Consider the following 27,126-nt stretch of genomic DNA (forward strand, 5'->3'; position numbering starts at 1 on the left):
ATGCATTTTTAGGACTATATCCCTTGGGGGGCCTCCTGGTTTGCGGGTTAGTAATGCCCTATGGACCCGGTCCATTTCTAGTCTCTCTATAGGTATGTTAGGGCACAGTTCTTGAAAGAGAGCCGTTGTGGTAGATTGGAGGTCTTGGATGGATTCCGGGAGGCCCCGGATCCGCAATTATTTCTTTTTTTTTAAACTCATTTTTTTTACCTTTTTTTCTTTTTTAGTCCCCATAGGTGACAAGAACTTGAGATGGTGTGATTGCTCCTGCAGTATGATGTAATACCATAGTATTATGTTTTACCACAATCTAACAGGCAATCTATCAAGATAGGCCATCTGCAATGGCAGCCCTGCCTTAGCAACCAAACAGCATCACCCACAAGATCCCTACCACAATGGGACTCAGAATTAACTACAGTATTTTAAGGGTTAACAGCTGCGATGAGCATTGGTGCTTATCAGAGCTTTTTCGGGTGGGTGTCAGCTGTAAGAAACAGCCGATACCCACATTGTATGGAGCGACCCCTGATCCTGCTTCATACAAACCCAGAACTTCCATGATGTAAATGTAAGTCCTTGAGTGTTAAATGTTTTGAAATCTCCCAGCATCACCTGGGATCACATAAACTAAACTAGAAAGATAAAGATGAGATCTTGGAGGTAGGTCTGATCTGCGTGGCAGGTCTGAATCAATGAATTAAAAGGGATAATGGCAGATAAACTGTCCCTTTTTGTCCCTAATTCTGTAGCACTATCATGCTAAAAAGCCTATCACAAGGCACCTGTCCTTGACCAGGACAACCCTGCCTGGAACCTGTCCCTTAGGGTGCTTTTAGACTGAAGGATTCTCGTTCAAGCGAGCATAAGTGAACGGTAGTGATTCATCATTTAGTCGCCAGGCTCACGTTGACACCGAACAAGAAATGTTCGCTTCTCGCTCGCCATTCATTTTATGCAGGCATAAAAAACTGTTGTTGGCTCCTTAACTTCTTGTTCAGTTTAAACACTGATCTTTAGTCTTTCACATTCGCTTATGTAAATATTGGAAGATACTAACTGATACTTGTTAAACTAGTCAGCGATGAATCTATTTAAATAGCCTGCACTAGAGCGAACAAGCTAGCAATGAGGTCGCTGGCTCGTGCAAACGAGACTCGTTCAGTGTAAAATGAGTTTGAGAGAACTGATAACACCCTTTATTGTAGCCCTGAATAGCATGCCAACACGATTTATCCGTTGTTTGCTGGACTCATCAGGGTAATTAAATACATCACTAAGCTAGTTTGCAGAAAGGTAAGTCAACATACAATACACATCAAAAATATTCAATACACCATAAAAGAGATGGAAAAAGAATAATATCACAAAACAAGTATATTAGTCAAAGACCACACGCTATATTAATACTATGCTGAAATGTCGGCAGCTGGGTCAAACCGTAAGGGCTCATTCCCACGAGCGATGCCCTATACGCCTGTGCATTTACAACGGAATATGCATTTTTTTCTGTATAGATGGAGGTGGGATCTCTGAATCTATTCCACTGGTGGGCCATATGTACCAAAGTCTGACGCTGGATCCCAGCAATGCTGTCCCGCTGTTCTCCCAGTGATTTTTTTCTGTAAGATGATGTCAGTGGTCGTCACTGGACTGTTGCAGCCAATCAGAGGCTGCAGCATCTTTGCCCGTTCTTTTGCTTCAGAGCTCACATCCATGATGCCAGGTGTTCAAAGCGGAGTTGCTTCAGCCTGACTTCCGCTGACGACATCTTCCACTTCAATGGCTGGGGCAGCAAAGCTGAAACTGCGGCAGAGGAAGGGACAGAACTGTTTTAAAACAGTTGGAGCTATTGCAGCAACGTTTGGTAATTGTACAACCCCTTTAGGCTGGGTTCACACTGGGCGTAATTGCTGCCTAATGTCCGTGCAGACTTTCTGCAGGGACATTCCGCCCGCCACTTTTTATCCCGGTGTTAACAGGCCAGAGTATACCCCAGTCCGGAATATACCCGGGGTTAAAAGGGCCTAGGCTAGATTACACCCCCTGGTTTATTATGGCTTAAGCCAGTTCATACCCCCTCGGGCCGCATTATACCCCCATGATAACATTAGTGTTGAGTGATATACACAAAAATTACCTAATGTTTTAACATTTTATGGGGGGTTCAGCTTTGGAAGGAAAATTTAGTGAGAAAGCTAACTGACTTAAATCTCAAAACTTTAAACGCCGACTTAATTCTGAAAAAAAAAGGGGGGGGGGGTGTCAACACCGCCCGCTGTTCTCATCCTGTGTCCCACACCGTGGGTCCTCTCCCAGTCTGGAGTCGTTTCCGTCTGCCGTATCTTCTACATCGCCTCAACAGGTTACTCACTGTTCTACTCACCTCTTCAGGTCTTCTGTGTCTCTATACTCCACCCATACCTGCTATGTCCTGTGTGTCGCCTCCCACGTTTTGGGATTGTCTGCCCCCAGTTCGTCATATCGCATGAGGGTGTGGAGTTCCTCCACCCACATTCCCTGGTTGGAACAGTCGTGGAGCGCCAGAGCCTTGGGATGATTCTCCTCATTGCAATTATACACGTGTGTATTTGCAGGCACAAAATCTGCACGCCCAATGCACAAGAGGATGCATGAAACACTGCGCAAAACCGCACGAAAAAGAACACATCTGGACCTCATTAAGTCTAATAACCTCTCCGTGGATTAAAAGGCTATGTTGTGCGTGCATGTGAACTGGCCGTAAATGCGCAAAAAGTACAGTACCATGACCCAAAATGTGCGCAAATATACCTCAACCAACCTCGTTTACAGAGCTAATACGTTGTGCTGCCAAAAATTAAATCTAAAGGAATAGTGTGTGTATAATATATGTAATCTATTAAAGCACCGTCAATTACAGGGCACTTTGTATATGAAAAGGGGTTAAATTAAATCTATTACATATGGAGAACAATAAGCATGAACTACATGAGTTACATACTGGTAAAGACTACTGCCTGCCTACTCACCGTTCATACAATCCCTTTATCCCCTTGTGGACATGGCCTATTTTGGGCATAAAGACGCAACGATTTTTGGCAGATTTTAACCTCCGTTTTTCAAAAGCCATAACTTTACTATTTTTCCGTTGACATGGTTGTATAAGGGCTTGTTTTTTGCGAGGTGAACTGTAGTTTTTATTGGTGCCATTTTTGAGTACATAGACTGTATTGTAAAACTTTATTTATTTTTTTTATGATCGCAGGGAGAGAAAACATCAATTCTGCCATAGATTTTTGGGGGCTTTTTTTCAAAGCGTTAATTATGCGCATACTCACTGTGGTGCTGCTGCACTGGAGCTAGTATCACTGGCTCACAGCAGGGCGACTGCAGAAGATTTCTCACCTCGCACTCCCCCGCCCCCTCTCCTTTCTCTTACCATAGCAGCCTGTCAGTACTGAACAGCTGCTATTTACACTCAGCATTCAGCTCATCATCCATTGTTTAGGCTGCATAAAATTCTGAACACTGATCGCTCAGTGTAAATAGTAGCTGTTCAGTACTGAACAGCCACTGTGTTAAGTTAGTGGAGAGAGACGGGGAAGCTAGGAGAGAGATCTCCTCCAGCCGCCCTGCTCTGAGCCAACAATACAAGCTCCTGTGCAACAGCACCGCCGCGAGTATGTGTGGGGACGAGTGTCAGACATTATTTGCCCAGTGCCTATTAAAGGGGTATATTCTGGCCTGGAGGGGTATAATCTAGCCTAGTCCCTTTTAACCCCAAGTATATTCCGGACAGGGGGTTGATTTGGGCTATTACACCGGGATAGCCAGCTAAGTGTACGAGATTTGCAAAAATCTTGTCCACGTGTTGCGGCCGAGCCGCGCTGAAATTGACAAGCCACATGGGATTCAAAGACGTGGCATGTCATTTCTTTCCCTGTTTCTGCGGCGGCCGCTCTCCTCTTTATGGGAGGGAGATGGCCGCAGCTGAATACAGATGGCAAAGCCGCTGCAAAATCTGCGGTGAAAGGCCGTGGGTTTTGAGTCTGTATTTCTCCCACGGAAATCTTGCCGTATTTCTGTGCAGTGTTTCCACAGGATTTCGGTCCCGTGTGAACCCAGCTTTAAGGGGATGAATCTTACTTGCATTTTTTTCAAATAACTGACACCACAATCTCCTGTGTTGGAGCTAATAAAAAGGGTTGTACAAAAATGGCATACCTTGTTCATATGCCTTATCAGCTGTTTGCTGGTGGTGCGGCTTGAGACCACCTACTCAGGAGTTGTACATCTTACACCTTTAAGACCATCTTTGGCAGTTTGTTATAAAACACGTTACTCCTGATTTATGTCTGTTATGATATTGGTGCACCATGTTAATGCAATCTTACTTTTTATTAATGCAGTATGATCATCCTTTCAAAAACGATACCGTGTTTGATTTTGGAAGGGTTACACATACACGTACGGGTAAGAAAACTTTCATTCTCTATAGTCGATCACCACACAAAAAAAGTCTAATTTCTTGTTCTTGTTGGGTCTTTAACTTTATTACAATTTAAAGGGAAGCTAAACTAAGTTATGGTCCTGTTAGAGGATTGACAGGGAGCCAGGTGATGTACCATCATTTTCGCTTTATAAGACTCCCTTTTTTTTTCCTCCGAAAGTGTGTCGATGTTTCTTACAGCGTGAACGTGCCAAAACTCGGGTTCCGGCTGACAGCTGTGTTATAAAGACTGCACTTCCTTATCACACAACTGCCGTCCGGGTCCGCTCTGTAGCAGGGGAAGAGAGCAGTTAGTACGTACAGCTGATTGGTGGTGAGCGTAGGCGGGAACTGCTGCTACTCCCCCGCCACCACCAATCAGCTGGCAGTGCAGAGGAGAACGAGAACTGCTCTCCTACCCTGCACTCGTTTGCTCTACTCTAGAAGACTAGTAACCTATGTGACTAGACATTTGCGATCGATTGTCTCACTTATGTTCTCTAACATAAGCTGGGATGTTCCCTTTTGGGAACACCCAGGATTGACTGCATTACACCATTCCAATTGGAATTAACGATTTCCCCATATAATGCATGTACATACTGGGTCCTTATTATAGAGATCTTCACTCTAACACCTCCTTCACTGCCTGGGTGAGTTAAAAATATATTTATTTCCTATTCTCCTCCTCTTAAACCTATGTGTGTCTTATAGAACGAAAAATGCGGTATTTTGTATACTCACCCACTCCTGCGATCCATCAATGTCTCCCTCTTAAGTCAGTGCACTGCACGAAAATATGCTTTAGAGTCCCGAGCATTACACAAGTCTATAGGAGAGTGTGCATACTGATTTCTCAAGTCAGATTTTTATACCGTATGCCGACTTCAGATTGCGGAAGCGGATGAGTATAAAAAAAAATCCATCACTCAGCTTCCTGTCACTTCCCCTAACAACACCATGACTTTGTTTATGGTGCTGCGGGGACCTGACAGGATCCCTTTACCTGAACTGTCTTAATACCATGAGCAGTCATATAAGAAGGCTGAGAGTAGACTTAATAGCTGTCTACAAATATCTCAAGGGCTGTCACAGTGCAGAGGGATCAGCCCTATTATTTGTACAAGGAAAGATTAGAAGCAATGGGATGAAACTGAAAGGGAGGAGACACGCATTAGAAATTAGAAAGAACTCTTTGACCGTGAGGGTGATCAATGAGTGGAACAGGTTACCACGGGAGGTGGCAAGTTCTCCTTCAATGGAAGTGTTCAAACAAAGGCTGGACAAATATCTGTCTGGGATGACTTGGGCTGGATTCACACAGGACGGATTTGCCGCAGAAATTCAGTCTGGAATTTTTCCGCAGCATATCCACGGGATTAGCCAGCCATGTGGACGAGATTTCTCAGAAATCTCGTCCACACGGGTCAGTGAATCCTTTGCAGAAGCCGACGTTGCGGAGCAGATTCGCCGGCCGCAGCATGTTCATCCCCCCCTCCCCGTTGCGGCCACGCTCTCTATGGGAGCGCCTGCTGCAACACAAAAGTGTCTGGCCAGGCCGCTTAAAAATCCGTGGCGAAGTGCTGTGGGTTTTAACCCCTTAGTGACCAAGCCCGCTTTGCGCCTTAATGACCAGGCCAAATTTTGGAAATCTGACATGCGTCACTTTAACATAGAACAGCTCTGTAAAGGCTTTGCATATCCAAGTGATTCTGACATTGTTTTTTCGCCACATGTTGTACTTCATTTAGGTGGTGAAAATAGTCCGATAGAATTTGTGTATATTTATTAAAAGCGCCAATATTGGGAAAAAATTTTAAAAATTTGTTTTTTTCACATTTTCAATTGTAATATATCAAATATGTGCAAACATGCTGTACAAGCTTTTGCTAAGATATATATTTCCATCTGTTTCATTTATTCTGAATGGACATTTGAAAAACTTGTTTTCCCCCAGTCGTCTCCACGACAGCACCAATTGAGATTGCCTCCTCCTGGTAGGACAGGAACATACTGAGAGGTTAAAAGCTCCCCCCCTTCCCCACTTTCCTCAGTGTCTTCCTGTCCTGCCAGGAGGCAGGATCGCTGAGAGGAGCTGGTGGAGAAGCCAGCAAAATTCTACATACCGGCGGATCGGAGGGCAGTGGCTCACCCTGTCCTCCCTTCTCAGCCAAAACGACTCCCGGGACGCCACATGGGGTGGTAACCCCCGGGCCAGGTTCCTCTCTTTCTCCGGCAGAAATTACAGTGCGGCGCTCCAGGAAGCCCTTTGACGGCAGGGGGCGGGGCGCCGCGTCACGTGTCCAGCGCGATGACGTCATCGCGTCTGCATCAGGAGCGGAGGGGGCGGGGCTTAGTGCAGGAGCGCGAAAATTCAAAAGAGATAGGAACCTGAGAGAAGCCAGAACATACCAGCACTACAGGTCGCAGGGTGTCTGCAGCACCGGTATAGAAATGAGTGCTCCAGCCCCAGAGACAGCTGAAATTTCAGCCTCAGCGGCCGTAAGTAGCCAGTGCGGCAAAAAATAGAATGCATATATCCAGTATGTTGTATATGGAAAAATTGCATGTTTACCCGCGAAAATGCTTTGTTTGTCAGGGGGATAAAAAGGACACCCCCCCCCCCCCCCCCCCCCAGAACAAAACTGCGAAAATGCGCGGAATGCGGGACGAGACTGCCAGCCACGTACCAGAGGCCTCTATGCAAGGCATGCGTGGCTAGGCTAGTCAGAGAGGAATCGGGGGGATTCATGGACGACGTTAGGAAGCTGGTGAAAGAGGAGGTTAGATCAGCCCTAACTTCACAGCCGACACCGCCAGCGAAACGCCAGTAAAAGGCGTATGTTCCCGAGGAGCCTTCTGATTCCGAGAGTTCTATCGGATCAGAGCAAGAGGAACAGGCGGCCGAGGAGTTATCAGAGGAGGAGGACTACAAGAAATATTTATTCCATCAAGACGACTTGACGGAATTAATTAAATCAGTCAGGGCTACACTAAAAATGGAACAGCCCAGAGAGCCACGGACTCTACAGGATGAGATATTCGGTGGACTTGGGGAGAGGCGTAAGCATAACTTCCCTGTCCACAAGAATATCACTAAGATAATTCAGAAAGAGTGGAGTAAACCAGACGCAGGCTCCTTCTCCGCTCGAGGCGTAAAAAGGAGATACCGTTTTGAAGAGGAAGTTTGCGCAAGCTGGGAAGAAATACCTAAAGTAGACGTCCCGGTGGACAAAGTAGCCAAGAGGACGACTCTTCCCTTTGAGGACGCCGCACAGCTAAAAGACCCCATGGATCGCAAAGCGGAGGGCCTCCTAAAGAAATCGTGGGAGGCAGCGGCAAACATCCTTAGGCCAGGGATCGCAGCCACTTGCGTGGCCCGGACCCTGGGGGTATGGTTAGAACAGCTGGAACTACACCTAACCAATAAAACACCGAGGGAACAGATCCTAAACTCCCTTCCCATCTTGCGCATGGCAACTAACTTCCTAGCGGACGCCGCGGCCAAGACAGTCAAACTTTCAGCAAAGGCCACAGCCCGCTCTAACTCAGCCAGAAGGGTGTTATGGCTGAAATCCTGGTCAGGTGACCTGGCCTCAAAAAATAAATTACGTGCCCTCCCATTCTACGGCCAATTTTTGTTCGGACCGGATCTAGACAAAATTCTAGAAAAAGCGGCCGACAGAAAAAAAGGGTTCCCTGAAGAAAAGCCACAGAGAGGGAAGACCTTCTCCCGGGCTCCAATGCAACAGCCCGAGGCCTACCGAGGCAAGGGCAAGACAGGCCGCTGGAGTTACCCCAAGGGGGGCAGAGGAAGGAATATCCTCTTCAACCCCCACCAGGGGGAGCCAAAGCAGAGACCCTGATGCCATCCCCGTAGGGGCAAGGCTGGGGAACTTTGTGGATCAATGGGCCGCAATCTGCGGGGGCCCATGGATCCCAAAGATCCTACAGTATGGATACCAGATAGAGCTGGTGTCCGTCCCCAGAAGGAAATTTATTACCACGCAAGCCTCAAAAAAACAGTTACATCTACTAAGGCAAAGCGTGCGCGACTTGCAACTATTAAACGCAATATCTCCCGTACCGCGAAACGAGGAAACCCAGGGCCATTATTCCAGGCTCTTTCTAGTAAAAAAACCCGGCGGGAAACATCGGATGATAATAAATCTGAAAAACCTGAACACCTGCGTCCGATACAGGAGATTCAAAATGGAAACCATCTCCTCGACGATAAAGTTGATCCCCAGAGGAGCCTACATGGCATCCATCGACCTAAAGGACACTTATTTTCACATTCCGATCCACAAAGAGTCTCAGAAATACCTGCAGCAAAAAGGTCCATGGCCAGGTGGATCCGCCTGGCCATCATAGAATCCTATAAGGCCCTCGGGAAGGAAATCCCGTTAGCTCTTAAAGCCCATTCCACAAGGGCAGTAGCGTCCTCATGGGCCGAACACAGCTCAGCCTCGGTCGAGCAAATTTGCAAGGCCGCAGTCTGGAAAAAAAACCCACACGTTCATTAAACACTATAGGGTAAAAGTGCAGCAGGACGAGGACATGGCCTTCGGCCGCAAAGTCCTCTCGGCAGCAATCCCACCCTAATAAACTTTAGTTGGTACGTCTCAATTGGTGCTGTCGTGGAGACGACTGGGGGAAAAAATGGATTATACCTACCTGATCGGGTTTCCAGTAGTCTCCACGACAGCACCCGTACCTATCCCCCCCTAAGAAAGTAATATAATATATAAATTCAAAAAAAAACAAAAAACCCCCGGTTAAGGGAAGAAATTTAAGTTTAGCTCCTGCCCCGGCAATTCGTTAGAATCCACTGAGGGAAGGGGGGGAGCTTTTAACCTCTGTGTTCCTGTCCTATCAGGAGGGGGCAATCTCAATTGGTGCTGTCGTGGAGACTACTGGAAACCTGATTATCAGGTAGGTATAATCCATTTTTTTTTTTTAAACCATTTAAGAGGCATACAAATTTAACATTAGTTTTCAGCATTTGTTTTCCTACACCAAGCCAAGATTGCAAAGGCTCATAGGTGTCAGAATGATAGATACCCCCACAAATGACACCATTTTAAAAACTACACCCCTTAATGTATTCACTGAGGGGGGCCATGAGTATTTTGACCCCACAGTTTTTTTCAGAAAGTAATTCAATTTAGAGGAGAAAAAGTAAAATTTCATATTTTTGCAAATATGTCATTTTACAGACCTCTTTCTTTCCTATAGTTTACATGAAAATGAGGCTTTACACCCCAAAATGGATCCCCGTTTGTCCTGTGTTCAGAAATATACCCATTGTGGCCCTAATCTTATATCTGAGTGCACAATGGGGCCCAAAATGAAAGGAGTAGTCGGTGTCTTTCAGAACAGAAATTTTGCTTGAAGGCAGTTTAGGCCCCATAGCACACTTGTAGAGTTCTTGAGCGCCCAAAAAATAGAAAACCCCCACAAACGACCCCATTTTGAAAACTAGACCCCTTAACGAATTTATCTAGTGGTGTACTGTGTATTTTGACCCGACAGTATTTGAATGAATGAATCTAAGCAAAGCAGTAGGAGAAAATTACAATTTTCATTTTTTTGGCAATTTTGTCAAATTAAAAACATTTTTTTTTTTTGTATAGTGTACATAGGAATGAAGCCGTTCACCCCAAAATGGATACCCTTGTTTGTCCCGTGTTGAGAAACATTCCCGTTGTGGCCCTAATCTACTTATAGGACGCATGGCAAGGCCTATAATGGAGGGACAACTGAATAAATTCCAAGCCCCATTGCTCACTTGCACGGAATAAAAATTGACTCCCTAAAAATATCCCCCCCCCCCCTCTGCGCCCTTTTCGGCTTCCCCAAATCTTAGATTAAAAAAATAATGTGAATGTCAACTGTGTGGTATTTCTGAAGACGGGTAATTACGGAAGCTGGTTGGGATGGGTACATGGGGCAATAAAACCGGGTATCCCTCCTCCTCTCATGCTTTTTGGGGGTATTTTTTGACATCAGTGGCGGGTATGGGGTGTAAAACGTGGCGCTCTGTGAGTCTTCGTAAGCTCACTGAGGTGCGGCGGTCTCACACAGAAGGCGCTCAACAAGCTGCTCCTGGAACTGCAGGAAGGCGAACGTTCCCGGGGCTTCTTGTAAATTACGTATGACAGGTAGCGGTCTGAATAACGCCGGGCTCACGCAGCTGTAGGTGGAATCCGCTTGCGGATCCCAGCTGTGAGCCTGCGTACGGCCGCGTAATGTACTGCGCATAACTTCGTACTCACGCAGGCGGTCATGCGCAGTACACCTTTTTTTTGTTTGTATTTTCCGCACTGAAGCTTAGCGATGACAAGGGTACCCGCAGCCCGTAGACAATGTAGTTGCGTATGGGCAGCGGGTGTATCCACGACCATGGAGCACAATGGGCTCTATGTTGCACATATCCGCAGTAAAATAGAACCTGCTGCGTTGTTTTCTGCGAGCGGATTACGCTATTCCGACCCACTAATGTGAGCAGAATTGTGTAATCCAATGCAATTCATCTGCATAATAGACGTCAGATGTCTGCGGAATCCGTAATTCCTATCCGGTCATGTGAGATCGGCGTAAGATAGATCGCTACCTTTTTATCACGTGACTGAGGTCACTGCTCCAGGCTCGCAGCGATCGCTTTTCGCTGGGAGCAAGCAGATTTTAAGTTTCCTGGGCTCCCCGACTTCTGTGCGTGTGTCCGGCATTTTGCCAGTGCTCACATTTGCAGAATCCGGGAAGGTTCACGGAGGAGGATCGCGTCGGGGTTGAAATGCAGAGGCCTCCAGTAAAAAGTTTAATCTCCTCTCACCAATTGCATCGGTGAGGGGACTTGAAGTTCAATATTTTTTTTTTAAACTTTTACGTGATCGCCATTATTCATTAGATAACGGCGAACACGTGGCCAGAAACCGCTCACCGCGGCCCCCTGTGAAAATTCCGGGCTCCTGGCTCAGTTTTGTAGCCAGGAGCAGGGAGAATTTATGGTTCAAAATATATTTATTCGTTTTATATTAAGCAGTTAACATCAGCAACAAAAATGTCAATTCTGTTACAATAAGAAACATGGGAAACTGTTAGTGTGAAATTAGGCAGCCTGTAGTCCCCGATGTGATTGCTGGAGGACAGGGCCCGAGGTATCTCTAGCCTACACCTCCGGTGCCCACGTCCCCTTCTGGCGCTGTTAAAAGGGCTGCTGCCATGTGGTTAGAGTTGCAACATTGTAAAAACACAACTAGTAATTTGTATGTAGGGTGTGCGGGGGGAGTTGTCAGAGACGAAACAGGGGAGAGGGGTCGGGTTAGGCTGTGGGAAGGAGAGGAATGGGAGGGGTGGCTGCCAGTGACTTCCCTCTGTATCCGATTCCGGAGGTTACAGGACAATGTGTCTGCTAGTCTAAATTGAGTTAAGGGGGTAGTGTGCCTGTTAGAAGCCATGTTTTTATGTCGGGGGGGGGGGGGGGGGTTCCTGAATAAAATCCAGGCTGTCCAGACAGCGAAGAATTTAGGGGAGTTGCTTTTGTCTGCGGCACCAAGGTCCTCCATGTGGCAAATGCTATCCATAATCTCCAACCAGGAGGTCCTCGGAGGAGGCGTGGTTGTCTTCCAGAGTCTTGGGATATTCTGTCTCATGTCTATCAAAAAGAATCTAAAAATGCTTTTCTTAGATTTGGAGATAGGTCCCCGAACCATGGACAGTAGGGCCGCCTGAGGTGTCAGGACCATATTGTATTTGTAGATCGCGTTATATAGGTTTGTGATTTCCTGCCACATAGGCTTGATCAAGGGGCAAGACCACCATATGTGGGTGAGATCCCCTTTGCTGCCCTGGCATCTCCAGCAGGCATCCGGGGTTTGCGGGTACATTTTGACTAGTTGCGCCCGGGTTCTGTACCATCTAGATATGATTTTATCATTGGTTTCCTGAAATTTAGAGGCGGTTGCCATCGAATGGGTTAATGTAAAGGCATTTTTCCAGGCGTCATTCTGGAAAGATTCCCCAAGTTCCCTCTCCCAAGCTACGATAAAGCCTGGCGGCTCTTCTCGTGTCTCTGCTTCCAGTAGAAGACTGTATAAAGCCGAGACTTTGGCTGGGCTGGGGTTGGAGGACATGCACAATTGTTCGAAGCTGGTGAGCGGGGCCTGCAGGGAGGTTAAAGGACCCAGAGATGTAACGAAGCGTCTGATCTGTAAATACTGGAACCACGCTCTGGTCCAGGGACCCCTCCCTTCCATCATCTCCTCCATTTATCGGACCCCGGACGACGACACCACGTCCCTGACCCTCAGTGGCGTAGAGGACCCCACTGAGAAGGGTGTGTTGCCTCTCATGAGAGCCGATAGTTCTGGATTGCCTGTAATCGGTGTGAGAGGGCCAGGTCTGGAGACCAATCCCATATGTGAGGCGAACCCGTTCCATGCCTCTAATATCCGCTTTGTTAGAGGCGGGATGTGCTCCATTACCCCCACCTTTGACGCCGGTAGACAGAAGGAGCCTATTGCTATTGTAGGGACCTCTTCTTCCCTTTCCAAGTCCACCCATAGTTTGGTTGGGTTATTGTGTATAATATCCAAGACGCATCTACAGATAGACGCCTTGTAATATGTGGAGAAGCAGGGTATACCCACGCCCCCGTCTCTTTCTGATGAGTGTTTTGTCTTTGACCCGAGGTTTTGATCCTCCCCAAACAAACTCTAGTGAGTTCTTGCGGTGTTTGGTCAGATAGGTATGTGGAATTTTAATCGGTATAGTTTGGAACAAATATAGGAGCCTGGGTAGGACATCCATTTTCAGGGCATTTATCCTCCCTAGCCTCGACAGGATGAGGGTTTTCCACTTGCTATAGTCCTTTCGGAGGTTATCTAGCAAAGGTTTATAGTTTGCTTCAAAAAGGTTATTGGGGTCCCTGGTGATGTTTACGCCTAAGTATTTAATTTGGTCCTCCTTCCATTTCATCGTGGAGAATTTCCTAACCGCAGAGACTTCCTCGGGGGGAACTGAGATATTGAGGATTTCCGATTTATTGATGTTGATTTTGAAATTGCTGACTTTCCCGTAGTTTTCAAATTCTTTTAGGGCTACCGGCAGGGCAACTCTAGGGTTTGTGATGAATATTAGGAGATCGTCTGCAAATGGGGAGAGTTTATGTTCAGTGGAGGCTAGTTGCATTCCTTGGATATTAGGGTTGTTTCTTAGGGCGTTGGCCAGGGACTCCATGACCAAGACATAGAGAAAGGGGGAGAGGGGGCACCCTTGTCTTGTCCCGTTTTTTATTTTAAATGGTGCGGATAAGGACCCATTTACTCTAACTCTAGCTGACGGGTCGCGATAGAGTGCCATGATCCATTCAATGAATCTGGGGCCCAATCCGATCTTCCTCAGTCGCCTCCAGGTACCCCCAGACATTAAAGGGGTTGTCCCGCGCCGAAACGGGGTTTTTTTTTTTCAAACCCCCCCCCCCCCCCCCCCCCCGTTTGGCGCGAGACAACCCCAATGCAGGGGTTAAAAAAGAACACCGGACAGCGCTTACCTGAATCCCCGCGCTCCGGTGACTTCTTACTTACCTTGCGAAGATGGCCGCCGGCATCTTCTCCCTCGGTGGACCGCAGGGCTTCTGTGCGGTCCATTGCCGATTCCAGCCTCCTGATTGGCTGGAATCGGCACGTGACGGGGCGGAGCTACACGGAGCCCCATTGAGAAAAGGAGAAGACCCGGACTGCGCAAGCGCGTCTAATTTGGCCATTAGACGGCGAAAATTAGACGGCAACCATGGAGACGAGGACGCCAGCAACAGAACAGGTAAGTGAATAACTTTTGATAACTTCTGTATGGCTCATAATTAATGCACAATGTACATTACAAAGTGCATTAATATGGCCATACAGAAGTGTATAGACCCACTTGCTTTCGCGGGACAACCCCTTTAAGCATAAAGGGGTTCCCAAGAGGCGTGCATGTGAGATCAGCGAGATTGTTCTTATGGTATTGTCCCTAGCCTTGCGGCCCGGGACAAAGCCTGATTGTTCGCGGTTGATTAAGGGTGGGACTGAGGGGTCTTGGGCGAGAAGCCAAGATTTTGGAGAACATTTTGGTATATAAGTTTATTAGAGATATGGGGCGGTAGTTGGAACAGAGCATGTGGTCCTTCCCCTGTTTAGGAATGATGGTGATTGTTGCTTCTAAGGCCTGAGACTGGAAGGGGCACGACCCAGAGATAGAGTTGAAGGCCTCGGCAAGTGGGGCGGATATGAGGTCCGCAAACATCTTGTAAAAGCGGGGAGTGAACCCGTCTGGTCCAGGGCTCTTCCCCACTTGGAGGTTTTGGATTACCTCTTTTATCTCTCCCTCGGTGATGTTGTTCTCTAGGCTGCCCGCTGTCTCCTCTGCAATGGGGCACGGGGCAAACCTATCCAAGTATTCTTCCATCTCCTGGGCCTGCGCCCCCCCCCCCTCCACCAACCCCCCTGTAGGTTATATAAGTTCTGATAGTATTGTTTAAAGCAATCCAAGATGTCTTTGTTTGTATGAATTATGCCTTTAGTGGGGGAATTGAGCGACGGTATGTATGGGGTGGATGTCTTGGGATGAAGGGCCCCGGCTAACATTCTCCCGCATTTGTTGCCCTGTTCATAAAAGCTACTTCTCCATCTGTCTCTAGCGCATAACGATTGCTGGTCTAGGATGGAGAGCACTTTATTCCTAGTGTCTGATAAATCTGCTCTGCTCGTCTCTGAGGGTGAGTTCTTGTTAGCGGTTTCTAGGTTGCCTAGTTTGGACAGCAGGTTCTTTAACACTTGTGTCCGTTCCCGCTTCAGCCGCGCGCCGTGGGATATAAGAACCCCTCTTATGACACATTTTAGCGCCTCCCATTGGTTGGGTCGAGACGTGGGGTCGTGTAGGTGGTCTGCCGTAAAGTTTCGGATTGTTTGTTTAACCTCGTCTATGCAGAGGGGGTCTCTGAGGAGGTTATCGTTTAGGCGCCACGACTGGTAGCCTTTCTTGTCCGTAAGGCCCTGTATTGATCCCAGGACTGGAGCGTGGTCCGACCAGAGGAATATCCCGATTGGAGATGGGGAGATGAACAGATAATCTAAGCGATTATAGCTGTAATGGGCAAGTGAATGGTAACTAAAGTCTTTGGTTTTGGGATGTAAGAGCCTCCATATATCCACTAGTTCCAGGGAGATTAGTGCTCTTTTAAGCTTTCTAAGCTCTGAGAAGGAAACCCTGGACTTACCCACTACAGAGTCCAGGGTGGGGTCCATGCAGAGGTTGAAATCTCCTCCCAGGATTAGCCGGGAACCCGCAGCGAAAGTCGATAAGGCTTCCAGTGTTCGGAGACCAAAGGGGACCTGTGCTTGGTTAGGAAAATAAACATTTGCAATGGTTAGGACCCTGGTGCCGACAGAGATTTTAAGGAACCCATAACGCCCCTCTGGGTCTATCTCGGAGGCGATGACCTGGTGGGGGAGATTTTTATGTATGCCTATCGAGGTACCGTATACTTTCTTCTCTGGGTGGTGGCTGTGGAACCAGGAAGGATAGAATTTGGACTTACAGTTAGGGATGCTATTCAGGGTGAAGTGGGTTTCCTGGAGGAGCGCAATCATGACGTTGTTCTTACGTAGATGTCTGAATATTTGTCCTCTTTTGGATGGTTTATTCAGACCTCTAACATTATAGGTACAGAATATTAGACTATCCATTGTCGTGCTTCGAGAGAGGAGCGCTGGTCACTGACAGTCTTGGGGGGGGGGGGGGAGCAGGTGGGAGAGAGGGGGAGGGGGGTACAAATACAAGAGCGAAAACAGATTATACATCTGGGAGAGCCCGGAGCATGGTAGGCCATTCCCAATCGTCGGGAGTTGGACCACACAAGGTGTCGTCCGGCCTAGTGGAGGCAGTGATTGACAGCAGCGGGGCCAGACGCCCCCAGCCGTCACTTCTAGATCTCAAGTGTCCCCCTTCCCAGCCTGTTAGGGGGGTCTGTGTGTAACCAGGAAGTTTAATGATAGACAAGTTTAGTTTCGTCAAACAAGACGAGTTGTGGATAGATGAGAGGAGTGATAGAACAGATAATTTAGGTCGACAGACGGAGCGCATAGCTCACTAGTGTTAGCTAGACATGAGAGCAGGCAGTAGAGACCAGTAGACCAGGGTCAGAAAGAGAAAGATAGGACACATTAATAGGGTGGTGAGGTCTTCATCTTGGAGGTATTCTGGGCTTGCGGTCGTTTCGCTTGCGTGAAGGGCCGACGGTATGCCAGGTCTCCGTCTGTGGTTGGGCCGGCAGAAACTGTGGGGCTGGCCATTCTGGGATGGAGATCATCGGGAGTTCGAAAGTTCCTAGAAAGTTGAGGAGCTCCCCTAGGGAGCGGAACGTGGTGGATTTGCCATTCTTCCAAGCCGTCCGTTGAAATGGGTATCCCCATCTGTATGGGATGTCCCTTCCTTTTAGGGCCTCCAGAAGCGGTCTCAGCGCCTTCCTTATTTGGAGAGTTCTCTTTGCTAGGTCTGGCAGTAGCAGGATGCGCTTGTCTTGGTGAGAGAGGTTCCCCGTTTCTCTCGCCCTTTTCAGAATGTCCTCCTTGTCTTTATAAAAGTGGATGCGGCAAATGATGTCCCGGGGACGTTTTGGGTCGGGATTTCTGGGGCCGAGAGATCTATGGATGCGATCGATCTCTATAGGTTTGTCACGCGGTCTTTGTAAGAGGGAGCCAAAGACGTCCTGGGCCCATTGCTCTAGCTGGTCATTAGTAATCTCTTCTGGGAGACCCCGTACCCTGATGTTTCTTCTGTGTCTATTTTCTAAGTCGTCAATGTGCGCAAGAATGCTGGCGATCTGGGTGGAGTGTGACATGATGACTTGTCTGTGGGATTCGAGCGTGGCATTAGTTTGTTCTTTGGCCTCCTCAATAGCTAGCACTCTATGCCCGATTTGCTGTATGTCTTTTTGGATCTGTGATACTGCTTGCTTATGAGCTTGTTCAAGCTGAGCAAACGAAGAGTTAATTTCGGCTCTAGTGGGGAGGGCTCTGAGGTGGGCCTTCCAGTCCCAGTCACTGTCATTTGATTGTGTGCTGGGGGATGGGGAGCGTGAGGCCCAGTCTCCTCTTATCTTCTGAGAGGGGGTGTTATGTCTGTTGCCCGGGCTGTCAGCGCGGCTGCTGTGGGGGCTCATGGTTGCTGCAGATGGAGACATTTGGCATTTGGTGCTGCCCTTTGAAGCTAGTGCTGCTGTTGTCTCTTGTGGGGAGAATAGGTCTGTCTGACCCTGTGGCTCCCTGTGTGTGTGGGGACTCTATGGCCGCCATCTTGTGGGTCCCCACTCTTTTCCTGGGGTTTTCTATCTCTCCTGCCCAGGACCCCCGTTTGGCTCTGTGCTCCCTTGCCACACCCCCCCCCCCCCCTTCGTTTGTCACGCACCTTGTATCCTCCTGGGCTCTATCTGCTGGTGCGTCCAGGGTCCTGGCAGTGAAGGGGTGCCTGCTCCTCTGTCTGACCCGCGCGGCTCTCTGAGTCAGGGGCTGCTCCGCTCCCCTCCTCTTACCCCTCCCTCCCTCCTTTCACTCTCAGCTGCGGCTGTCTCCGTCCCGCTGGGCAGAGTGTATTGAGCGGCTGCCGCTGGGGATGTGAGTGCGGACCTGAGCGCGGCTTCCCGCCGACCCTCCTCCACGTGTGTCACCGCTCCGTCTCCTGCCGCTGTGGCCGCCGGGCTGAAGAAGCGGTTAATACCGCTCGGATCCTTCTCCGCTGGGGTGCGGGGCAGAGTCTTCCTTCTCACTATCATGCCGGGTGAGTGCTCGTCAGGTGCCTTTTCTTCCTTTATTCCTGGCTTTTAGGTGGCCGGTCCGGGAGCTCGTCGTCTGCACGACTTATCCCGCCATTGGCAAGCCACGCCCCCAGCAGGGAGAATTTAAATTCTCCTGGCAATCCACAGCTTTTGCGCATGTGTCCACCATTTTGCCGACGGGCGTGTGCGCAGAAGCTGGGGTAAGGTCCACTGATAAATCCGAGGGCCTTATGTACGTACTTTTAACCTCCCTCACGGATATGATCTGAGAGATGAAACGTAAGCTTTTTAAACTTTTTTTTAAAAACTTTTTTACCCCTTTTTTTTTTTCAACTTTAAATGATCACTGTTATCCATTGGATGACAGTGATCATGTTCCGGTGACATCTCTCTGCTCCTGGCTACACATGGTAGCCAGGAGCAGAGGGATGGTAGCCAGGAGCAAAGGGATTTTGAATTTCCCGGGGCCTGAGCCCCTCTGTGCACGCACCCGATGATTGACGTCGGGCCCGCATGCACAGAAGGGGACTTCGGGTCCCAGAACATCGGGACATCGCGGAGGACCCGAGGTGAGTATTTTCACCTCCCCTCATGGATCCGATCCATGAGGGGAGGTGAAACGTGTACTTTTTAAAAACTTTTTGAAACTTTTTTGTGATCGCCGCTATCCATTGGACCTCACAGCGGTCCCCGTCGACATCTCCTGGTTCCCGGCTATCTTCAGGAGCCAGGAGATTTTGAATTTGCCGGGGGCTGATTTAAGAAACACATTTATATTATTATTACTACGACGACAAAAATTTGCATCATAAAATTTCAGTGGCTTTTTTCTGAAAAACTCTGTGTTTGCAAAACCACTTTGAATGCAGTTTGTCTGCATAGTAGTGGGAGAGCTCTTCTCACACCAGTACTGTGAAGCGGGAACTGAGCTTCAAGTCCATTTTAGGTCAGAAACAGGATCATTAAATGTAAAATAAAAATGTAACGCATTCCATAATAATCCATAGTATTATATAAAGTAGTGACGTAAAGCCTGGCCTCTTCTACTAAGCAGTCTTCTATGCAAACCTATATTGTCCCATCTGTATTTAGAGCCTGACCTATACTAGGCAGACATTCCGGACACTGCGACTTTATCAGGGCGCTGTGAAGCAAGACTGGATCAGTGTCAACATGGTATTTCAGGGGTTTTAGGCTTTTCATCCCAACAGTGAAACAAACATCTGACATGTTACTTATGGAATTGTGCACTAGTTTACTGAAAGGACTAAATGTAATTCATATGTTTGTTTGTTTTTTATTTCTATTTCAGGTAAATGTATCTGGAAATATAAAGCATTTAAACCAGAACATGGGGTAAATTGTTTTGTATTCATGCATATAAACTGTGTAGAACCTTTTAATATCAAGCAAATGCAGTGTTTAGTTACTAACTAGTAAGACTTAAGGAATGGATATTTTGCTTGTTTTCTGATGCTTTCATTGTAGTTTTTTTTTTACCCCTTATTGACTTATGTTCTCTACTCTTTTTTTGTTTCTCTCACGCACAGCCTCTTCTCATTCTAGATTTGCCTTTAGGCTCTTCCTTTTTCCATGGGTCCCAATGGCTGGACCCCAGACCAATCAGTGCCGTGGCACTACCGTATACTGTATTGCATACAGTATGCCCTTCCTGATTGGCACTTAAAAAGGTTCTGCTCTCTTTTCCAATGATTAGCATGAAAATTGCCAGAGGCAAGAGAATAGCCTAATGTATACTTCATTAACATACATGCGCTAAAACAAGCCATACACTTTAAAATAAAGGAGTAGGTGGCTGAACTAGATCAGGGTATGTCCATTGAAGAACCACGTGTATATTAGCTAGGCTAGCTGAAAGGATATCACACAGAAGTGTGAGTTAATAGAGGTGCTATGCAAGCAGCCTGATTATAAGTTTCCCAGGTTAGCTGAAAGGGCAGTCATTTATAGCCACTATCATATTCACACAGCATGCAGTCCTCAGGGAAACAACATAACTGCAGGCAGCCAACACTGGGAAGCACAGGATGTTAATTAATAGACATGCTAAAAGAAGCAGCCAAATATAAGCCTCCAGTACACGACTATGCTAATTATGTCTTAATCACAGTTGTGACATAGGCTGGAAATTTCAGAGCTCTGTATTTTCATGTAGCCTATGAGCTGCTGTGTTATCCAGTACACTGCTATGCTCATTGTGTATTGAACACAGTTGTGATAGAGATGATCAATATCAGTGGTCTCTACTATACACACACAACATGCACTGTTTTGGGAAAAGGTTTGGCAGTCAGTTAAGTCTCTATTAAATCACAAAGGGTCTGCCTAGATGCCTAGCTATCTATAAACATATACTGTATAGTGAAGCCATCCCTAAACCTAATCTAATAAACATATAATACGTGCCCTTCCCAACATGTTTCGCCACAAGGCTTTATCAAGGGAGCTCAGGTAGGCGAATCATATTGGGAGGGCATGTTTTATATGTGAACGAACTCATTGAAGTCAATGGGTTCTATTCTGTGTATTGCGTGCAAACATGCCTGTGTAATATTGGCCTTAGGAAATGTTCACAAGTGGCATATTTTGGTACAGATTTTATGCATCAGCCGCTGTGGATTTCACCCCTTAGTGATCACCCATATGTGTTTTCACGTCCTGTGTGTCTGGGCTTTATTCCCCAGGGCCATAAAAACACACCAGCCCAGTTGATTAAAGCCCCAGGGTCTCTGTGTGTGACAGCGCTCTATGGGCTGCCGGAGGTAGCCAAGAGCCTGGAGCTGTCATTGGGGGCTGTGGTGTGTGAGCGCCAGTCATGTGATTGCCGTTATCCAATGAATAACAGTGATCGCATTAAAGTTCAAAAAACTTAAATAAAGTTAATGTTTCAGCTCCACTCACGGATCGGGTCTATGAGGGATGCTGAAAGTACTGACCTCCATCTTTCGTGATTTCTCACGGCGTTCTGGTCCTGCAACGACCTGACGCTATCTTCTGCACATGCGCTCCAGACATAAAATGTCGGGCACATACACAGAAGGCTGGGGAGCCCGGGAGATTTTAGATCTCCCTGCTCATGGCTAGCATGAGTAGTCGAGAGCAGGGAAATGTCACCGGGGGCCGTGGTATGCAGTCCCCAGTCACATGATCGGATCGCCGTTATCCATTGAATAACGGCAATCATGTAACGTAAAAAAAAGTTTGTTAGGGGAGATGAATTTACATCCTGAAGGCCCCTGGATTTATTTGCGGACCTTACACCGGCTTCTGCGCATGCACCCGTCAGCAAAATGGCTGACACATGCACGAAAGCCGAGGTTTGCCGGGGTAATTAAAATTTCCCTGCTCCTGGCTACCAAACGGGTGGATTCGCTGCAGATTTTTTTTTACTGGAAAATACTCTGCAAATCCACCACATGTGGACACTCCGTTAGTGTGTGAGATGGGGAATTTGAGGACAAGGGCTGCTGTGGATTGTGACAATCTCTGTACAACTCTGCAGAATATGTTATATAAGCAATGTAAACTAATCAAACTACTAATGCCGACCCACCTGTGCGTGGGTGATTTGGTCTTTCATCCCCAGTGAGGGAGTTACATGCTCCACCCCTGATCACATGACACTGACCTCCTCACAGGTCCTGTGGCACACGGCTGCTGTCCGACTAGGTGTTCGTTAGTATTCCATAACAACTGAGGACGCAGGGGGTGTGTAGTCCACTCGTAATCTGCACAAGTATGCAGGACCTTTGACGTTACCGTCATGTGATCAGGGTCGAGCATGGCGGTGACATCATCACAGGTTCTTTATCTCCACTGCTGTGCTGCTTATGATGCCAGTTGTATAGGATAAACAATGTATGTAGCGGGCGCACAGCAGGGCCGTGTGCGTGTGTGCGTGCGTGCGTGCGTGCGTGCGTGTGTGTGTGTGTGTGTGTGTGTGTGTGTGTGTGTGGGTGGTGTGTGTGTGTGACGGGCGTGTGTGTGTGTGTGTGTGACGGGCGTGTGTGTGTGTGTGTGTGTGTGACGGGCGTGCAGCGGAGCCGCGTGTGCATGTGACGGACGTGCAGCGGAGCCTCTTGTGCATGTGTGTGTGACGGGCGTGCAGCGGAGCCGTGTTTGATGTATACATAGCAGAGCTTTGTGTGTCTGACATGCATTTGGCCAGCAGACGCACTGGTGCTATAATTTCCTAATAATTACAATGTAAATACATATGGGCTCTTAGCCGCTGAATCCAAAGCTAATGAATTTCTTTTACAAATACATATAATTCTTTGATGCTTTAGAATACCTTTCAATGTTTGTATTGCTAAATCTGTCCCTTATTTCTTCAGACATCAGAAGATGAAGAGCACGTTAGTGGTAATTTTGTTTTTAATTGTGGTTTTTTTTCTCCTTGCCGTAAACCTAAAGCATAGAAGCCTTTAGCTACACCTAGATATTTTTACTTACTTTCTAGACTAATCCAAACTTTAAAATGATCCTTATACCTTAACCTACCTATTGGTTTTATTTTATAACTCACTAGCCCCAGTACCAGTAAAACTTATATTGGGACCTTTTTTAAATAGTTAAGCGGTTTTATTTTTTTAAAAATTATCCTGTATCTTCGCTGATCTCTCCTGAAGTGATGGCCAAGCACTTTTGGTTTGCGGCTTTCGACATAGCCTGCATGCCCTGCACCTCCAGAAAGCCTCTAGAAGGCGATAACGTGCAAGATCTTGCGTTCTGAGACTGGAGCTGCGGGGCAAGCTGCACACAAAGTGCTTGGACCTCTTTTCCCTGAGAAAAATCACAAACAATTGACACTAAGGTTTTGATCAGTGGAGTCTGGACAGCTGATAACAGGCTGAATAGAAGTCTATGATGCTGTATTCAGTTAGCGAGCAGAGACCACTCTTGGCTGAGCACTACTGCTGTTTTGTTCTAGCAGTCAATGGGGTTCTCAGGTCCCTAATCTCTGCTGATCAAAACCTTTGACTTGTCCTTATGCTTTTTGAAAGTGCAGCTACACTTTAAAAAAGATAGGTGCTATGAAAATTGCTGGTTAAAGGGGTATTCCGGAGATTTGAATACCAATGGAGAACTAAGCAGGGGAAAACTACATGTAAAGGAATAACTGATCAGCTTTGAAAAACAAGTGATATCCTCTTTCGTATCAGGAAAGACTGTGGGTATAGCCACTTGCCACTAGGAGGCGATACGAAGCATAAAAACTGTTAACCCCTTAATCTACCCTGTCCTAATCTACCAGCGGATTAGGGAAAACAGGGCGGCAGGACTCTCCCTGTTAACCCAGCGAGGAGGGCGAACAGAAAGGATTGAAACAACGTATTGCCTGCCCTGTCCTCATGGCTAGCTCCCCTGTTGTTCTATCCCTCCTGAAGGATATTTTGCAGTGGTTTAATACAACACTGCCATTCTAGCACCATGTCCAACTCCACAACACAAGGTTCTGGACAGAGATCAGCCAGAGCTATGTATTACTCTTGCTCTCACTGTAAAACTAAACTTACAAGTTAAGCCATTTTTTGCTGACTGGATTCCTTCTAGATAGGCGGCTGTACGACCTATTACCGGCACCCCTCCCATCCAGCACTCACTGACCGCTGAGCCAGAATGGGCCCGCTTCCTGTTGTAGGCGGTCTCGGACCTTACTCGGGCGTCTAGTGCTATCTTGCACAGGCTGGACCACGTTACTAGTAAGTCTACTCTGAATGTATCCGGCGGAGATGGCCCCGTCAGGAGAGACTCCTCTCATGGTAGACCACGAAGGCGGAATAGGACTTCAGTCTCGCGGCATTCGTCCATATTGCAGGCATCTTCCTCCAAGCTTTCTTCTTTGGTAGGCAGCCTGATAGCTTAAAAGTGTCTCTCACTGCGCCTGTCTGAACAGACGCCCTCCACGTTAGTGTTGTCCTTTTCCTTTAGGCGTTCTAAACAATCTGCAAAGATGTTTCCTCCCCACACGGAATTCGACGATGTCTTAGCCAGGGAATGGAACATTCTTGATAAAAGCTTCACTAGGCCTAAGCAGCTAGACATCGCGTACCTCTTTCCTGAGGAGTCGTCTGCAGTCGATCCACCTGTATCCTGTTTGGCGAACCACAGCACCCTACCCATGGCGGATGCTTCATCCTTCTAGGAATCCCGCGACCGGAAGATTAAATCCCTCAATAAATCCTCTTTTAAAGCAGTGGGATCGGCCCTCGGCCCAGTGTTTGCCTCAACTTGGGTCAGTAGAGCCACCACGACTTGGGCAAAGCAATTGTGCAGAGGCCTTCTCTTCGGATCTCCTCGGACACATTGCACATCAGATAGTTCAGGCGGGAAAGTTTATCTGTGAAGGTTCCCTTGACGCGACCAGACCTTGGGCGTGCGCTTTGGCGGCGTCAGTAGCTACATGCCGAACCCTGTGGCTTATATCCTGGTATGCAGATGCCTCTTCAAAAAAGTTCTTATTAACATTCCTTTTGTTGGCTCGCGACTATTCGGCACCAGACTGGACGAGATCATTTCCGAGGCCACAGGTAGGAGTTCGCACCTGCCTCAGAACCTTTCCAGATAGGCAAGGGCTACATACAAAAAAATGACTTTTCTGTTCCTTTTGTCATGCTAGCCCCCACAGAACGAACAATAAGACTTCACAAGAACAAAAGTATAGGCCCTCATTCAAAATGAGACCTTCGTGGTGTTCCTGACCTCAACCTGCCAAGCCCTCATGCATAAAATATTGAACATGAAGGCCAACCCCCACCCAATTGAGACAGGGTGGTGGGGCGACTTTCCCTATTCAGTGACTTTTGGCTAGCCCAGGTCTCAGACGCCTGGGTCCGGGAGGTCGTGTCGGAGGGCATACACCATAGAAATACAACCCCTCAATCGCTTCTTCAGTTCCAGAATCCCAAGGTCTTCAGTAAAGGTCAGCACCTTTATACGGGTAATACACAATCTATAATTTCAAGGCATTATTCTGGCTCCTCCTTAACGATTTATGGGTTTCTATTTCAACCTATACGAAGCATGGATCTATCAGATCAGTTGTGGACCTAAAGAAGTTGAATCGGTATGTGAAGGTACGTCACTTCCGCATGGAATCTCTCCGATCGCTCGTTGAATCCATGGATCCGGGGGAGTTGCTGCCTTTCATAGACATCAAGAATGCCTATCTTCACATCCCCATCCGTCCTGCACATCAGTGAGTCCTCCGATTTGCTGTCCAAGCCAAGCATTTGCCAGTTCACTGCGTTTCCGTTCAAATTGGCTACGGCCCCCGAGTCTTTACAAAGATCCTGGCCACAGTAATGGCTCTACTCCACTCTAGGGGATAGTAGTCATTCCGTATTTGGACGACACGACGGGCCAATCTGTAGAGTTTCCACATCACTCTAGACACACTGTCCAGGTTAGGATGGATCATCCACAACTGCAAGTCATTCCCGTTGCAACGCCTGGTGTTCCTGGGACTCTGCTTCTACGCGTTTCAGGCCCGTGTATTACTCCTGACTAGAGATGAGCGAGCACGCTCGGATAAAGCAGTTACTCGAGCGAGCATTGCTCTTGAGTAACTGCTTACTGGTCCGAGCAATGTCGGGGGGGGGGGGGGGGGGGAGGGGGAAAGATCTCTGTCTCACTCTAACCCCCCCCCCCCACTTGCCCGCCGCTACCCCCTGCCGTGCCCCGCTCACCCTCGCCGCCCCCTCGAGCCTGCTTGGACCAGTAAGTAGTTACTCGAGAAGAGCGATGATCGCTCGAGTAGCTGCTTTATCCAAGCGTGCTCGCTCGTCTCTACTCCTGACGCAAAGCAGCTCCATCTCCAGCCACAGATTCGCTCATTGCAAACCCAGCATCCAGTGAACATCTGTCTGCATGAGAGTGCTAGGATTGATGGTATTCTCATTAGAGGTGATTCCATCCACACTCTGCCTCTCCACTGGACCAATCTTTCAAAGTGGGACAAAATCAGGAGTTCTCTCAATCAGTAGATCAGAATACCACTGAAGACACAGCAGTCTTTTCGTTGGTGGCTAGAGTCCCCACAGCTTTACCTGGGACGCTCATTTGTCCCTTCAATGGCAGATAATCACCACAGTCGCCAGTCTCTGGTTTCGGGGAGACTGCAAGGAACCTGGTGGCGTAGGGGACTTGAACCAAACAGGAAGCCAGACTACCGACAAATGTGTTGGAGCTTCGGGCAATTCTCCGGTTGCTCCATCACTTTGCTCATCAGCTGACGGGTTGCCCAGTCCGGGTTCAAACAGAGAATGGAACTGCCAAGACGTATCTAAATCATCAAGGCGGAAGCCGCAGCAGTAAGGCCATGGCAGAAGTAGCAAGGATCTTGATCTGGGCCGAAGACCATTTTCCAGCACTATCAACAGTCAACTTTCCAGGAGTAGACTATTGGATAGACAATTTTCTCAGCAGGGAAACCATCGATGCAGGAGAATGAGCTACATTCCGAAGTCTTTCAAGCAATTTGACTGGGACAGCCAAACGTCAATCAGATGGCGTTGCGTTTCAACCGCAAGTGACCGATCTTTGTGGCCAGATCTCAGGATCCCCAAGAGGTGAGCGGTGGACGCGCTAGTAACTCCGTGGATGGAGTTCCAGTTTCTGTACATTTCCCTCAGCCCTCCTACCCCCTTCCTCCTCCACTGATCCGTCAGGATGGAAGGGATTCCGGTGATTTTCATTTCTCCAGTATTTTGTACAGGACGGGCTAGATATGGGATTGAGCCTTAGTTTCCTCAAGGGAAAAATTTCTGCACTGTCCATTCTCTTTCAATGGCCACTAGCGTCTAGGTCGGCCATG

At 47.8% G+C, this 27,126-nt stretch overlaps 1 protein-coding gene across 1 annotated transcript in view; it reads left to right on the top strand.

The window, feature by feature from the left end:
• LOC136581723 (uncharacterized) overlaps positions 1-27,126 on the top strand; it is a 63,180-nt gene that overhangs the window by 14,898 nt on the left and 21,156 nt on the right. The window contains exons 3-5 of the mRNA XM_066582347.1: positions 4,392-4,455; positions 19,600-19,643; positions 22,646-22,673. Coding sequence (XP_066438444.1) covers positions 4,392-4,455; positions 19,600-19,643; positions 22,646-22,673 — 136 coding nt within the window. The remainder of the gene's footprint in view (positions 1-4,391; positions 4,456-19,599; positions 19,644-22,645; positions 22,674-27,126) is intronic.

This window comes from Eleutherodactylus coqui, chromosome 11 (genome assembly GCF_035609145.1).
Source record: "Eleutherodactylus coqui strain aEleCoq1 chromosome 11, aEleCoq1.hap1, whole genome shotgun sequence".
NCBI classification, from domain to species: domain Eukaryota; kingdom Metazoa; phylum Chordata; class Amphibia; order Anura; family Eleutherodactylidae; genus Eleutherodactylus; species Eleutherodactylus coqui.